Source organism: Salmo salar, chromosome ssa13 (genome assembly GCF_905237065.1).
Source record: "Salmo salar chromosome ssa13, Ssal_v3.1, whole genome shotgun sequence".
NCBI lineage: Eukaryota > Metazoa > Chordata > Actinopteri > Salmoniformes > Salmonidae > Salmo > Salmo salar.
In genome coordinates this window covers 113,700,379-113,714,306 of record NC_059454.1, presented here as the reverse complement: position 1 = coordinate 113,714,306, position 13,928 = coordinate 113,700,379, and the positions used below count along the sequence as shown (strand labels likewise).

The following is a 13,928-nucleotide window of genomic DNA, read 5'->3' as shown; positions in this document are numbered from 1 at the left end:
AGGTTGGAGTCATTAAAACTCGTTTTTCAACCACTCCACAAATTTCTTGTTAACAAACTATAGTTTTGGCAAGTCGGTTAGGACATCTACTTTGTGCATGACACAAGTAATTTTTCCAACAATTGTTTACAGACAGATTATTTCACTTATAATTCCCTGTATCACAATTCCAGTGGGTCAGAAGTTTACATACACTAAGTTGACAGTGCCTTTAAACAGCTTGGAGAATTCCAGAAAATGATGTCATGGCTTTAGAAGCTTCTGATAGGCTAATTGACATCATTTGAGTCAATTGGAGGTGTACCTGTGGATGTATTTCAAGGCCTACCTTCAAACTCAGTGCCTCTTTGCTTGACATCATGGCAGAATGTAAAGAAATCAGCCAAGGACTCCACAAGTCTAGTTCATCCTTGGGAGCAATTTCCAAACACCTGAAGGTACCACATTTCTCTTAGAAATGAACGTACTTTGGTGCAAAAAGTGCAAATCAATCCCAGAACAACAGCAAAGGACCTTGTGAAGATGCTGGAGGAAGTGTATGTAAACTTCCGACTTCAACTGTATTTACAGATCTTAAAAAATGTATATATATTTCCTTTATTACCCTCCAACCCTACCACCCCTCTCCCAATTGAAGCAAACTAGTGAACAACGCTTAGGCCTGTATTTCCAGCTTATACATTTTGTGGACACAGTCTTTTTTACAATAGTTTTATTTTGTTTGTTTTTACTCCTGTCCTTCCTCTACCCTCCCATCTATTTCTGATGTCCATCCAGTTTTATTTCTATTTGCCATATCTTTCAAACTGTGCTCTTTCAAAAAAGTTCTGAAACTACCGTAAATTCCGGACTATAAGCCGCAACTTTTTTTCCCAGGCTTTGAACCTCGCGGCTTAAACAATGACGCGGCTAATATATGGATGTTTCCCGCTTTCAATTAAAAAAAAAAAAAAACACACATTCTGTGACGTGCTCAGTTTTTTGGCGGCATGAAGCTTTCATTAGACCAATGAAATTGCCAAACGGGTTATTAAGGTCAAACAACTTTTTTGTTTACTGTTTAGATTAAATCGAGCGCTCTCAAACTTCCCATCATTCTGATTACGGTAGCCATTTTGTCACCCTCATCATGGCAAAGACATGGAGAAATGCATATGATGCAGCTTTCAAGTTGAAGGCGATTGATCTGGCTGTTGGAAAAGGAAATAGAGCTGCTGCACGGGAGCTTGGTCTTAATGAGTCGATGATAAGACGTTGGAAACAGCAGCGTTAGGAATTGACTCGGTGCAAAAAGACAACTAAAGCTTACTGCTAATTTTTTATTTTTTGTTACAAGCCGTGTTTCGTTAAAGCCTGTGTAAAGTTAATTTGTTTCAATGTACCGGTAGGCACCTGCGGCTTATAGACATGTACGGCTTATTTATGTTCAAAATAAAATAAAAAAATAATTCAGTGGGTGCGGCTTATATTCAGGTGCGCTTAATAGTCCGGAAATTACGGTAATTACGTTTTACGGCCACAGTTTTACACTAGTTATTTCGTTGTTATTAGGGTTTTATTAGGGTTATTATTCCCAACCTTCAGCTCCATTCAACCCCTCCCATCTATCTCTTAACACCATCCATATTGGATTTCTATTTGCCATATATTTTTCAACTGTGAAGTGATGTTTCACAAAAGCTCTCAACCTTTCTATTCTCATTGTTTCTACAGATATATAAAAAAAAATGTGTTGCTAAAAGTATTATTATATTATTGATCGATTGACTATGACTTTTTAGATCCTCCAGTAGTGCTATCTGCAGGGTTATCAGATCCCCCAGTCTGCAGGGTTATCAGATCCCCCAGTCTGCAGGGTTATCAGATCCCCCAGTCTGCAGGGTTATCAGATCCCCCAGTCTGCAGGGTTATCAGATCCCCCAGTCTGCAGGGTTATCAGATCCCCCAGTCTGCAGGGTTATCAGATCCCCCAGTCTGCAGGGTTATCAGATCCCCCAGTCTGCAGGGTTATCAGATCCCCCAGTCTGCAGGGTTATCAGATCCCCCAGTCTGCAGGGTTATCAGATCCCCCAGTCTGCAGGGTTATCAGATCCCCCAGTCTGCAGGGTTATCAGATCCCCCAGTGGTGCTGTCTGCAGGGTTATCAGATCCCCCAGTCTGCAGGGTTATCAGATCCCCCAGTGGTGCTGTCTGCAGGGTTATCAGATCCCCCAGTCTGCAGGGTTATCAGATCCCCCAGTGGTGCTGTCTGCAGGGTTATCAGATCCCCCAGTCTGCAGGGTTATCAGATCCCCCAGTAGTGCTATCTGCAGGGTTATCAGATCACCCAGTAGTGCTATCTGCAGGGTTATCAGATCACCCAGTAGTGCTATCTGCAGGGTTATCAGATCCCCCAGTAGTGCTGTCTGCAGGGTTATCAGATCCCCCAGTAGTGCTGTCTGCAGGGTTATCAGATCACCCAGTAGTGCTATCTGCAGGGTTATCAGATCCCCCAGTCTGCAGGGTTATCAGATCCCCCAGTCTGCAGGGTTATCAGATCCCCCAGTCTGCAGGGTTATCAGATCACCCAGTCTGCAGGGTTATCAGATCACCCAGCAGTGCTATCTGCAGGGTTATCAGATCAGCCAGTAGTGCTATCTGCAGGGTTATCAGATCACCCAGTAGTGCTATCTGCAGGGTTATCAGATCCCCCAGTCTGCAGGGTTATCAGATCACCTAGTAGTGCTATCTGCAGGGTTATCAGATCAGCCAGTAGTGCTATCTGCAGGGTTATCAGATCCCCCAGTCTGCAGGGTTATCAGATCACCCAGTCTGCAGGGTTATCAGATCACCCAGCAGTGCTATCTGCAGGGTTATCAGATCAGCCAGTAGTGCTATCTGCAGGGTTATCAGATCCCCCAGTAGTGCTATCTGCAGGGTTATCAGATCACCCAGTAGTGCTATCTGCAGGGTTATCAGATCACCCAGTAGTGCTATCTGCAGGGTTATCAGATCACCTAGTAGTGCTGTCTGCAGGGTTATCAGATCACCTAGTAGTGCTGTCTGCAGGGTTATCAGATCACCCAGTAGTGCTATCTGCAGGGTTATCAGATCACCCAGTAGTGCTATCTGCAGGGTTATCAGATCACCCAGTAGTGCTATCTGCAGGGTTATCAGATCACCCAGTAGTGCTATCTGCAGGGTTATCAGATCACCCAGTAGTGCTATCTGCAGGGTTTAGCTCCAGGTAAATATTGCAATTCTTCAGCCATTCCTGGACCTGTGAACAACAACAAGCTACATACCCCGGTAGCAAGACATATCTACACATACTGAGCAGCTCATGTTATAGACAGAAACATGCTACATGGCAGACCAATCAGATATCTCAGCCAATCATGGCTAGCGGGAAGGTTCCTGCCTTTTTCTGTGGCTAAACCAACTAGGCTGGTAATTTAACCATTGTATTGTTATTTACAGATGCCGTACAAGTTTGTTATTAAGGCACATGAAAGTTCACATGTTCCAGAAGGCATTTCAGCCAAAAAAACACATTTTGGTACTAATAAAAAAAACTTTAGTTTCGTGCAACATATGCCTGTCCTGGGAAGTAAACACTGGGTTGTTATTTTACCTGAACTGCATATAGTCCTTTTTTGTAGCTGGATCTGTATAATTTTGAGTCATACAAAATCTTCTTCTGTGGATTTTATATGGCAGTTGGTAACCAACTTTAAGGCCTCACATTTTTACATTTTAGTTATTTAGCAGACTCTCTTATCCAGAGCGACTTAAATAATCAATTAGGGCTCAAGGGCTCATCAACAGATTTTTTTATTAGTCAGCTCAGGGATTCGAACCAGCGACCTTTAAATTACTGGCCCAACACTTTTAACCGCTTGGCCTCGTCTTAACCGCTTGGCTACCTTCCGCCACCAACTGAACTGGAGTGTAAACCTCGTTCATCTTTCAGTCACCCACGTGGGTATATGCTCCTAAAAACCATTGGATGTTATTGGGGGACGGGTCAAATTGACCTGCATGCTACTCGCCTGCTTATAAGTGATATGGAGGCTCTATTATTTTTAGTTAAGGTACCTTTATTCACGTAGTTTACTACTACTATTACCCTCTGGGGACGGACAGGGGAAGTCTTTAACCTCCTGTCTTCTATCACCCTCTGGGGAAGGACAGGGGAAGTCTTTAACCTCCTGTCTTCTATCACCCTCTGGGGACGGACAGGGGATTAACCTCCTGTCTTCTATCACCCTCTGGGGACGGACAGGGGATTAACCTCCTGTCTTCTATCACCCTCTGGGGACGGACAGGGGATTAACCTCCTGTCTTCTATCACCCTCTGGGGACGGACAGGGGATTAACCTCCTGTCTTCTATCACCCTCTGGGGACGGACAGGGGATTAACCTCCTGTCTTCTATCACCCTCTGGGGACGGACAGGGGAAGTCTTTAACCTCCTGTCTTCTGTCACCCTCTGGGGACGGACAGGGGAAGTCTTTAACCTCCCTCCAACAGGATGCTTCCTCACAGGGTGTAGTTGGTGGGGTCAGGGTGTGTGTGGTGGGGGAATCCTTGTGTCTTTTCAGGGACTCTGAAATGTAATCACAATCGTATGTTCACCACCTGGCTTTAACCATCCGTGACTACCATACTAGACTAAGACCTATCTTTAACTGTGTTTCAGATCTTTGAGAATAAAGGAGCCATGATGGGCTGTTCCAACCCCCATCCTCACTGCCAGGTAAGCCAGCCTGTCCCAATCCCCATCCTCACTGCCAGGTAAGCAGCCTGTCCCAAACCCATCCTCACTGCCAGGTAAGCAGCCTGTCCCAATCCCCATCCTCACTGCCAGGTAAGCAGCCTGTCCCAAACCCATCCTCACTGCCAGGTAAGCAGCCTGTCCCAATCCCCATCCTCACTGCCAGGTAAGCAGCCTGTCCCAAACCCATCCTCACTGCCAGGTAAGCAGCCTGTCCCAAACCCATCCTCACTGCCAGGTAAGCCAGCCTGTTCCCATCCTCACTGCCAGGTAAGCCAGCCAGGTAAGCCAGCCTGTTCCCATCCTCACTACCAGGTAAGCCAGCCTGTCCCAAACCCATCCTCACTGCCAGGTAAGCCAGCCTGTCCCAAACCCATCCTCACTGCCAGGTAAGCCAGCCTGTCCCAAACCCATCCTCACTGCCAGGTAAGCCAGCCTGTCCCAAACCCAATCCTCACTGCCAGGTAAGCCAGCCTGTCCCAATCCCCATCCTCACTGCCAGGTAAGCCAGCCTGTTCCCATCCTCACTGCCAGGTAAGCCAGCCTGTTCCCATCCTCTATCCTCACTGCCAGGTAAGCCAGCCAGGTAAGCCAGCCTGTTCCAACCTCTATCCTCTTTCTTTTCTGGTCCCCACTCCTGAAAGAGAGGTTTCATTAGACTCTGTTGAACAACAAGGCAGACCGGTCCAGTACATTGCCCTCCAGCAGTAATAATGTTCATGTTGTTGGACCATACATTACTGTTATACAGCCTGCTACATTAGCTTGTAACTGTGTGTGTGTTTTTTTATCAAGGGGGGCCAGATGCTCGCTGGCTTCCCTTGCATTCAATGCTATGGGCGGCAACAATGTCATACTCTTTATGACCAGACAGCATCAGATAGATGGCCTCCACAGACAGAGGATGAGGGGCACTGTTTTGCTCACTAGGATGCTTTCTCTGGTGAACTACATCTGTGACTAGTCTCAGGAAATTAGATATATGCGTCACTACTTCACAGGAAAGGCATTTGAATGTTTTTTTGGGGGGGGTTTTTTGCAAAATGTTTTTTTTTGGGGCAGTAGTGCTTTCTGGAACATGTGAACTTCGCCTTAATAACAAAATTGTATGCAATCTGTAAATACGAATAAAATGGTTAAATTACATGCATAGTTGGTCTAGCCACAGAAAAAGCCAGGGACCTTCCCACTAGCCGTAATTGGCTGAGATAATGGCTGGGCTGGACATTCCGAGAGTTCAGATTGGTCTGCCATGCAGCATACTTCAGCCAATAACATGAGCTGCTCAGGATGTGTTGCTCACAGAACGGGACCATCGAGTGCTGAAGCACGTAAAAATTGTCTGTCCTCGGTTGCAACACTCACTACCGGGTTCCAAACTGCCTCTGGAAGCAACATCAGCACAAGAACTGTTCGTTGGGAGCTTCATGAAATTGGTTTCCATGGCCGAGCAGCCGCACACAAGCCTAAGGTCACCATGCCCAATGCCAAGCGTCGGCTAGAGTTGTGTAAAGCTCACCGCCATTGGACTCTGGAGCAGTGGAAATGTGTTCTCTGGAGTGATGAATCACGCTTCACCATCTGGCAGTCTGACAGACGAATCTGGGTTTGGCGGATGCCAGGAGAACGCTACCTGCCCCAATGCATAGTGCCAACTGTAAAGTTTGGTGTAAGAGGAATGATGGTTTTGGGCTATTTTTTATGTTTCGGGCCCCTTAATTCCAGTGAAGGGAAATCTTAACGCTACATTATACAATAACATTCTAGATGATTCTGAGCTTCCAACTTTGTGGCAACAGTTTTGGGAAGACCCTTTCCTGTTTCAGCATGACAATGCCCCCGTGCACAAAGCGAGGTCCATACAGAAATGGTTTGTTGATATCAGTGTGGAAGAACTTGACTGGCCTGCACAGAGCCCTAACCTCAACCCCATCGAACACCTTTGGGATGAATTAGAATCCAAACTGCAAGCCGGGCATAATCTCTCAACATCAGTGCCCGACCTCACTAATGCTCCTGTGGCTGAGTGGAAGCCAGTCCCCACAGCAATGTTCCAACATCTAGTGGAAAGCCTTCCCAGAAGAGTGGAGGCTTTTATAGCAGCAAAGGGGGGACCAACTCCATATTAATGCCCAGGATTTTGGAATGAGATGTTCAACGAGCAGATGTCCACATACTTTTGGATATGTAGTGTACATTCAATCCCTTGTGAATTGAAGGAAAATTATGAAACACAGAGAGACAAAGGATAAATAATTGTATGTTTTAAAATTTTTTCATGGTAAATGTTTTGCCTTGCTTCCCTTGGCATCCATGAATACACACTAATGCAAAGCTGTGCTCACTTCCAGATGTTCGTTGGACACTTTACTCTGGTCTCCAGCTCGTAAAACAAGTCCTTGATTATTCCAACTGTTATTAGATGTTCATTGTGTGTAAAAACAGGTCAGTAAAAACACTTTATTGAGCGTCCTAAATTGAGCTGCATAGCTGACAGTTTTAAACGTAAAATGATACGCCTTGTCTTGTTTTTCTAAAACACCATTTTTTTTGTATCATTGTTGGCTCTCTGGACTGTAAAGGCACTTTGAAAACTGTTACCCAACCAGCATCTCTCTCTCGCTCTCTCTCTCGCTCTCTCTCTCGCTCTCTCTCTCTCTCTCTCGCTCTCTCACTCCCTCCCTGTCCCCCTCAACTCCCCTGTCTCCTTCTCTGTGTGTGATGGTTTTATAGCATCAAGGACTCAACTGTTCAGCCTCTCTGGATGAGCGCAGGGTTTTTACTAGTTTCTCTGTGGCCAGGGACATTTAATATGGAAACGGAGCAGACTGGGCTGTACCAAAGTACAAAGAGGAATGGATTAGTCCGTCGTCTAGTGAAGATAGTTTTTATAAGTCGTGTAAGGAGCTCTCATTAAAGAACATTCCTCTGATGAAGACATCAGAAAACTATGCAGTTTACTGGCATGCTATCTATCACTAGTATTACAGCGAGATGGACAAAGAGAAAGGAGAGAGAGCACAGTTATGTAGTTAGTAACTATCTCCCTCTAGAAGGCTAGTTCCAGCTCTTCTTGTCGGGGGTTAGGGAGTTAGAGACCTTTGAGGTGCTGTAAAGTAGAGTTATGTAGTTAATAACTATCTCCCGCTAGTTCCAGCTCTCCTTAACAGAGGACCCTGACTAGGCTAGTTATAGGTTTTGAGTTTTACCGTCTTTTGAGACATAATCCACAACTTATTTTCTCAGTTACAGCAACCTATTGCTGTATATCCTCTATATGACTGCACAGCATGCCTTTCTTTGTATTAACAATGGGGATTGAAAGTTGATTACACACGACCTAAACAGTAATTAGTATTCTAATCTCATCAACTCTTACTTCCGTCTCCACCCCTCTGCATGCTGATAGACAGACTGACACCACTAGGGACTTCTGAGAGCAAATGTCACTTAAATTTACTCTACCAACATCCACAATGTGTTGTTTTCACAACTCATAATAAAATTGCTTTCATGTCATGACAAATATGTAATTTAAAGGTTGAAAACTCTGTTGACAGCTAGGATGTTGTCAGGACATCAGACATTTAATTTAAATTTCAGCAGGTAGATTATATGATGAGTCAACAGCTCTTAATGAGATATCATCTCCTCAGTATGAATCTGAAATATCTAAAGGGAAAATGTACAATAATGGAATGATATCAACTGCCTCCCATTCTATACGTACAGCTACAGAAATAGAGATAGTTTCGTCCTTTGCTTCTGAAGCTTTGTCAATAGTCTCAGTAATAATGCCTGTCTATTACAATGTGTTAAGAAGGGACACCACAGACATTTCAAGACTTCGGTATACTTCAGTGTTTAGTATAAAACTGGTTCCATGGTTGAGGCAGGAGACATGTTTAACATCTTGTAAAGAAGAGGCCCATCTATAAAGTAGCTGCATACTGGTATAGTGGCCAAGTGTAGAAACTATAATCATTGACGTCCCAGAATTTACATTTACATTTTAGTCATTTAGCAGACGCTCTTATCCAGAGCGACTTACAGTAGTGAATATATACATTTCATTTTATTATTTTTTTTCCCCCCGTACTGGTCCCCCGTGGGAATCGAACCCACAACCCTGGCGTTGCAAACGCCATGCTCTACCAACTGAGCCACACGGGACCGTGGGCAGAATGCAGTGCTAGTGAGCAGTCATCTGAAGCTCCCTACCTGAGAATTTATTTTCTATCTAATCCTTTGATTTAAGCGTATTATTTTTCAAATCTGAAAGCTGATACATCAAGACATTTACAGTGAATTCAGAAAGTATTCAGGCCCCATCCCTTATTCTGCATTTTGTTACGTTACAGCTTTATTCTAAAATGGATTAAATCATTTTCCCCCTCATCACATAATGACATCACAATACCCCATAATGACATCACATTACCCCATAGTGACATCACAATACCCCATAATGACATCACAATACCCCATAATGACATCACATTACCCCATAGTGACATCACAATACCCCATAGTGACATCACAATACCCCATAGTGACATCACAATACCCCATAGTGACATCACAATACCCCATAGTGACATCACATTACCCCATAGTGACATCACATTACCCCATAGTGACATCACATTACCCCATAGTGACATCACAATACCCCATAGTGACATCACAATACCCCATAGTGACAAGGCAAAAATGTTTTTGAGACTCGAAATTGATCATCCTTGAGATGTTTCTACAACTTGATTGGAGTCCACCTGTGGTAAATTCAATTGATTTGACATCATTTGGAAAGGCACACAACTGTCTACACAAGGTCCCACAGTTGACAGTTCATGTCAGAGCAAAAACCAAGCTATGAGGTCGAAGGAATTGTCCGTAGAGCTCCGAGACAGGATTGTGTCGAGGCACAGTCCGAAATTGTGTTTTTTGACATTGGATAAATGTAGAGACTCAGAGCTACAAAATGGTATATCATACACTACAGGTGAGGGACAATGGGGAAAGTAATTCTGCTTTGAAAGTTGATAAGCATGTAAATTCACTTTTGACATAATGGCCTTTGAATGTTTTGGTACTACTACTGGAGAGCCCTTCTTCTTCTTAAGCTTTTGCCCCACCCATCCCCTTTACTACCTTTCCTTTACTCCCCCCAGCCTCACTATTTGCACATTGAAGTGCTGAGGACTATTTCTGTCTGTAATAATGCCCTTTTGTCGGGGGCCTGTCTCCCAGTGGTTGGTCCTATGCCCACCCAGGCCCACCAATAGCTGTGTCCTTGCCCTGTGAAATCCATAGATTAGGCCTGATTCATTTATTTCAATTGACTGATTCTCTTATATGAACTGTAACTCAGTAACATTCTTGAAATTGTTGCATGTTGCATTTCTATTTTTGTTCAGTGTATATATGATCGATCTAGAATAAATATACCTGAATGTATCAAGTCATCTGATATTGTAAACCATTAAATAGTTATGAAATCTGAAAACTTTAAAAACGGAATATATAATCCTCTCTGTCTCTCTGTGCTGCAGGTAAGATTGGTTTGATGCAGCCTGCGAGCCACCCCTCGGTGAGGGAGGGAGGGTTGGAAGGAGGGAGGGAGAGATGGATAGATGGGGATGAAAGGCGAGATGGATGGAGGGAAAGATGGATGGATAGGGCAGGAGGATAAGAGGGATGAAAGGACGGAGAGATGGATTGATGGGGAAGTTGGAGATGGGAATGAAAAGACAGAGGGATGTGTCTCTCGCTCTCTTCCTCTTCCTCTCTTCCTCTCGCTCTCTTCCACTCTACCTCTCCAACACAAAGTCGACAGCCTCTCCCTCCACTCTGCTTCTCCCTTTAAAGGCAGTGTGTTTAAATGATTGGTGGCCAAGGACTCTCGAGCCAAGAGCCGCTCTGCCTCATGTTGTTGCTGCGCCGCTGTCCATCCATCTTCATGTTGTTGCTGCTGCTCTATTATTACAGTGCTTTGGTACTTTTTACCCATTTTTCTCCCCAATTTCGTGATATTCAATTGGTAGTTACTGTCTTGTCCTTTGGCTGAAACTCCCCTACGGACTCGGGTGAGGCGATGGTCGAGAGCCATCTGTCCTCCGAAACACCACCCTGCCAAGCCGCACTGCTCGCTTAACCCGTAAGCCAGCCGAACCAATGTGTCGAAGAAACACCGTCCAGCTTGCAGGTGCCCGGCCCGCCAAAAGGAGTCGCTTAGCACGATGGGACAAGGAAATCCCAGTCAGTCAAACCCTCCCCTAACCCGGATGACACTGGGGCAATTGTGCGCCGCCTCATGGGTCTCCCAGTCACGGCCGGCTGTAACACAGCCTGGGCTCGAACCTGGGTCTGTAGTGACGCTTGGGTCTGCAGTGCCTTAGTCCGCTGCACCACTCGGGAGGTCCATGTTGTTGCTGCGCTGCTGTCCATCCATCTTCATGTTGCCTCATGCTGCTTTCTGTGGTTTGGGGGAAAAACAGAACATTTTCTCCTATAGTCCCTGTAGTCTCCCCAGTGAGGCCGTTGCTATCGGGTACGTGGAATGATGGGGATGATCAAAGTGCTTCTTAAATCCAATGGGTCTGAGGATAAATAACTGGACCGTGTTTAAATGCCTAGTATCACCCATGATATCCTGGTATTTACATATGAGAGTACAGCCCTGCGTTGTGGTGGGTTATTTAAAGAGCCAATTCTGCTGGGTTAGAGTTAGTGTGTTATTATTGTCCAGAGGGGACAGACAGACATGATAAACTCTCTCTCCCAGTGTGTGTGCTGCTGTCTCCGCTCCTCCTCTCTCCTCCCTCCTTCTAATCCCTCTCTCCTCTCCACTGTCTCCTCTGATCCCTGCCCTTACTTCTGTGCTCTCACCCAGTGTTGTCCTCTTCCTGTGATGTCATAGGTGTGGGCCAGTAACTTCCTGCCTAATGAAGCCACCCTGTCGGACCGCTGTCAGAGAGAATACCTGAAGACCCATGGAGAACCTCTACTGCTGCAGTACGCTAAGATGGAGGCAGAGAGACAGGTAGGACTACACTACCCATAATACCTCTACTGCTGCAGTACGCTAAGATGGAGGCAAACAGGTGAGACTACATTACCAATATATATCTATTGCTGCAGTATGCTAAGATGGAGGTAGAGAGACATGTAGGACTACACTACCCATAAACCTCTAATGCCGCTGTATGCCAGACAGGAAGGACTTCTGTTGGTGTTTATCTCCAGTCCATCTGTGTTAAGCCTGATGACCATTTCCCCAGTGGGTTAGATGTGTGATCCACCAGAGGTCTATGACGCGCACAAACCACCTGCTTCGTAAACAACAAGTGTAGACTTACGGGTCCTTTTCCAACAATGCAGAGTTAAGATATAACAACAAAAATACATTATTCTCAGATTGAAGTACAAAGTACACCGTCATACATGTTGATCTAATAGTACTACTACTAATAGTAATGTAGGTTGAGCTGTGGTAGTACTACTACTAATAGTAATGTAGGCTGAACTGTGGTAGTACTACTACTAATAGTAATGTAGGCTGAACTGTGGTAGTACTAATAGTAATGTAGGCTGAACTGTGGTAGTACTACTACTAATAGTAATGTAGGCTGAGCTGTGGTAGTACTAATAGTAATGTAGGCTGAACTGTGGTAGTACTAATAGTAATGTAGGCTGAGCTGCGGTAGTACTACTACTAATAGTAATGTAGACTGAGCTGTGGTAGTACTACTACTAATAGTAATGTAGGCTGAGCTGTGGTAGTACTACTACTAATAGTAATGTAGGCTGAACTGTGGTAGTACTACTACTAATAGTAATGTAGGCTGAACTGTGGTAGTTCTAATAGTAATGTAGGCTGAGCTGTGGTAGTATTACTACTAATAGTAATGTAGGCTGAACTGTGGTAGTACTACTACTAATAGTAATGTAGGCTGAACTGTGGTAGTACTACTACTAATAGTAATGTCTGCTGAACTGTGATAGTACTACTACTAATAATAATGTAGGCTGAACTGCGGTAGTACTAATAGTTAAGTAGGCTGTGTGTGGTAGTACTAATAGTACTGTCTGCTGAACTGCGGTAGTACTAATAGTTAAGTAGGCTGTGATGTGGTAGTACTAATAGTAGAGTTGGATGGACTGTGGTAGTACTAATACTAATAGCAGAGTAGGCTGAGCTGTGGTAGTACTAATACTAATAGTAATGTTTGCTGAACTGTGGAAAGTACTAATTATAATAGTAAAGTAGACTGATCTGTGATTGTACTAATAGTAATAGTAATGTCTACTGAGCTTTGGTAGTACTACTAGTAGATTAGGATGGACTGTGGTAGTACTAATACTAATAGTAATGTTTGCTGAACTGTGGTAGTATTAAGCCGTGTTATAAACCAGCTGTTCAACTACAGTACTACCAGTCAACTACCAGTCAACAGTTTGGACACACCTACTCATTCAAGGGTTTTTCAATATTTTTACTGTTTTCTACATTGTAGAATAATAGTGAAGACATCAAAACTATTAAATAACACATATGGAATCATTTAGTAAACAATCAAGTTGCCTTGATGACAGCTGTGCACACACTTGGCATTCTCTAAACGATCTTCACCTGGAATGCTTTTCGAAAAGTCTTGAAGGAGTTCCCACATATGCCGAGCACTTGTTGGCTGCTTTTCCTTCACTCTGCGATCCAACTCATCCAAAACTATCTCAATTGGGGTGAGGTCGGGTAATTGTGGAGGCCTGGTCATCTGATGCAGCACTCCATCACTCTCCTTCTTGGTCAAACAGCCCTTACACAGCCTGGAGGTGTGTTGGGTCATTGTCCTGTTGAAAAACAAATGATAGTCCCACTAAGCGCAAACCAGATGGGATGGTGTATCACTGCAGAATGCTGTGGTAGCCATTCTGGTTAAGTGTGCCTTGAATTCTAAATAAATCACTGACAGTGTCACCAGCAAAGCACCATCACACCTCCTCCTCCATGCTTCACGGTGGGAACTACACATACGGAGATCATCCATTCACCTACTCTGCGTCTCACAAAGACACGGCGGTTGGATCCAAAGATCTCACATTTGTACTCCTCAGACCAAAGGACAGATTTCCACCAGTCTAATGTCCACTGCTCGTGTTTATTGGCCTAA

General features: G+C 44.4%; 1 protein-coding gene across 2 annotated transcripts in view; it reads left to right on the top strand.

The window, feature by feature from the left end:
* galt (galactose-1-phosphate uridylyltransferase) overlaps positions 1-13,928 on the top strand; it is a 75,196-nt gene that overhangs the window by 28,650 nt on the left and 32,618 nt on the right. For both annotated transcript variants that reach the window (XR_006758349.1, NM_001140448.2), the window contains 2 exon segments: positions 4,681-4,737; positions 11,678-11,800. Coding sequence is in view for 1 of the 2 variants with exons in the window: in NM_001140448.2 (NP_001133920.1) it covers positions 4,681-4,737; positions 11,678-11,800 (180 nt within the window). In the remaining variant the exon portion in view is untranslated.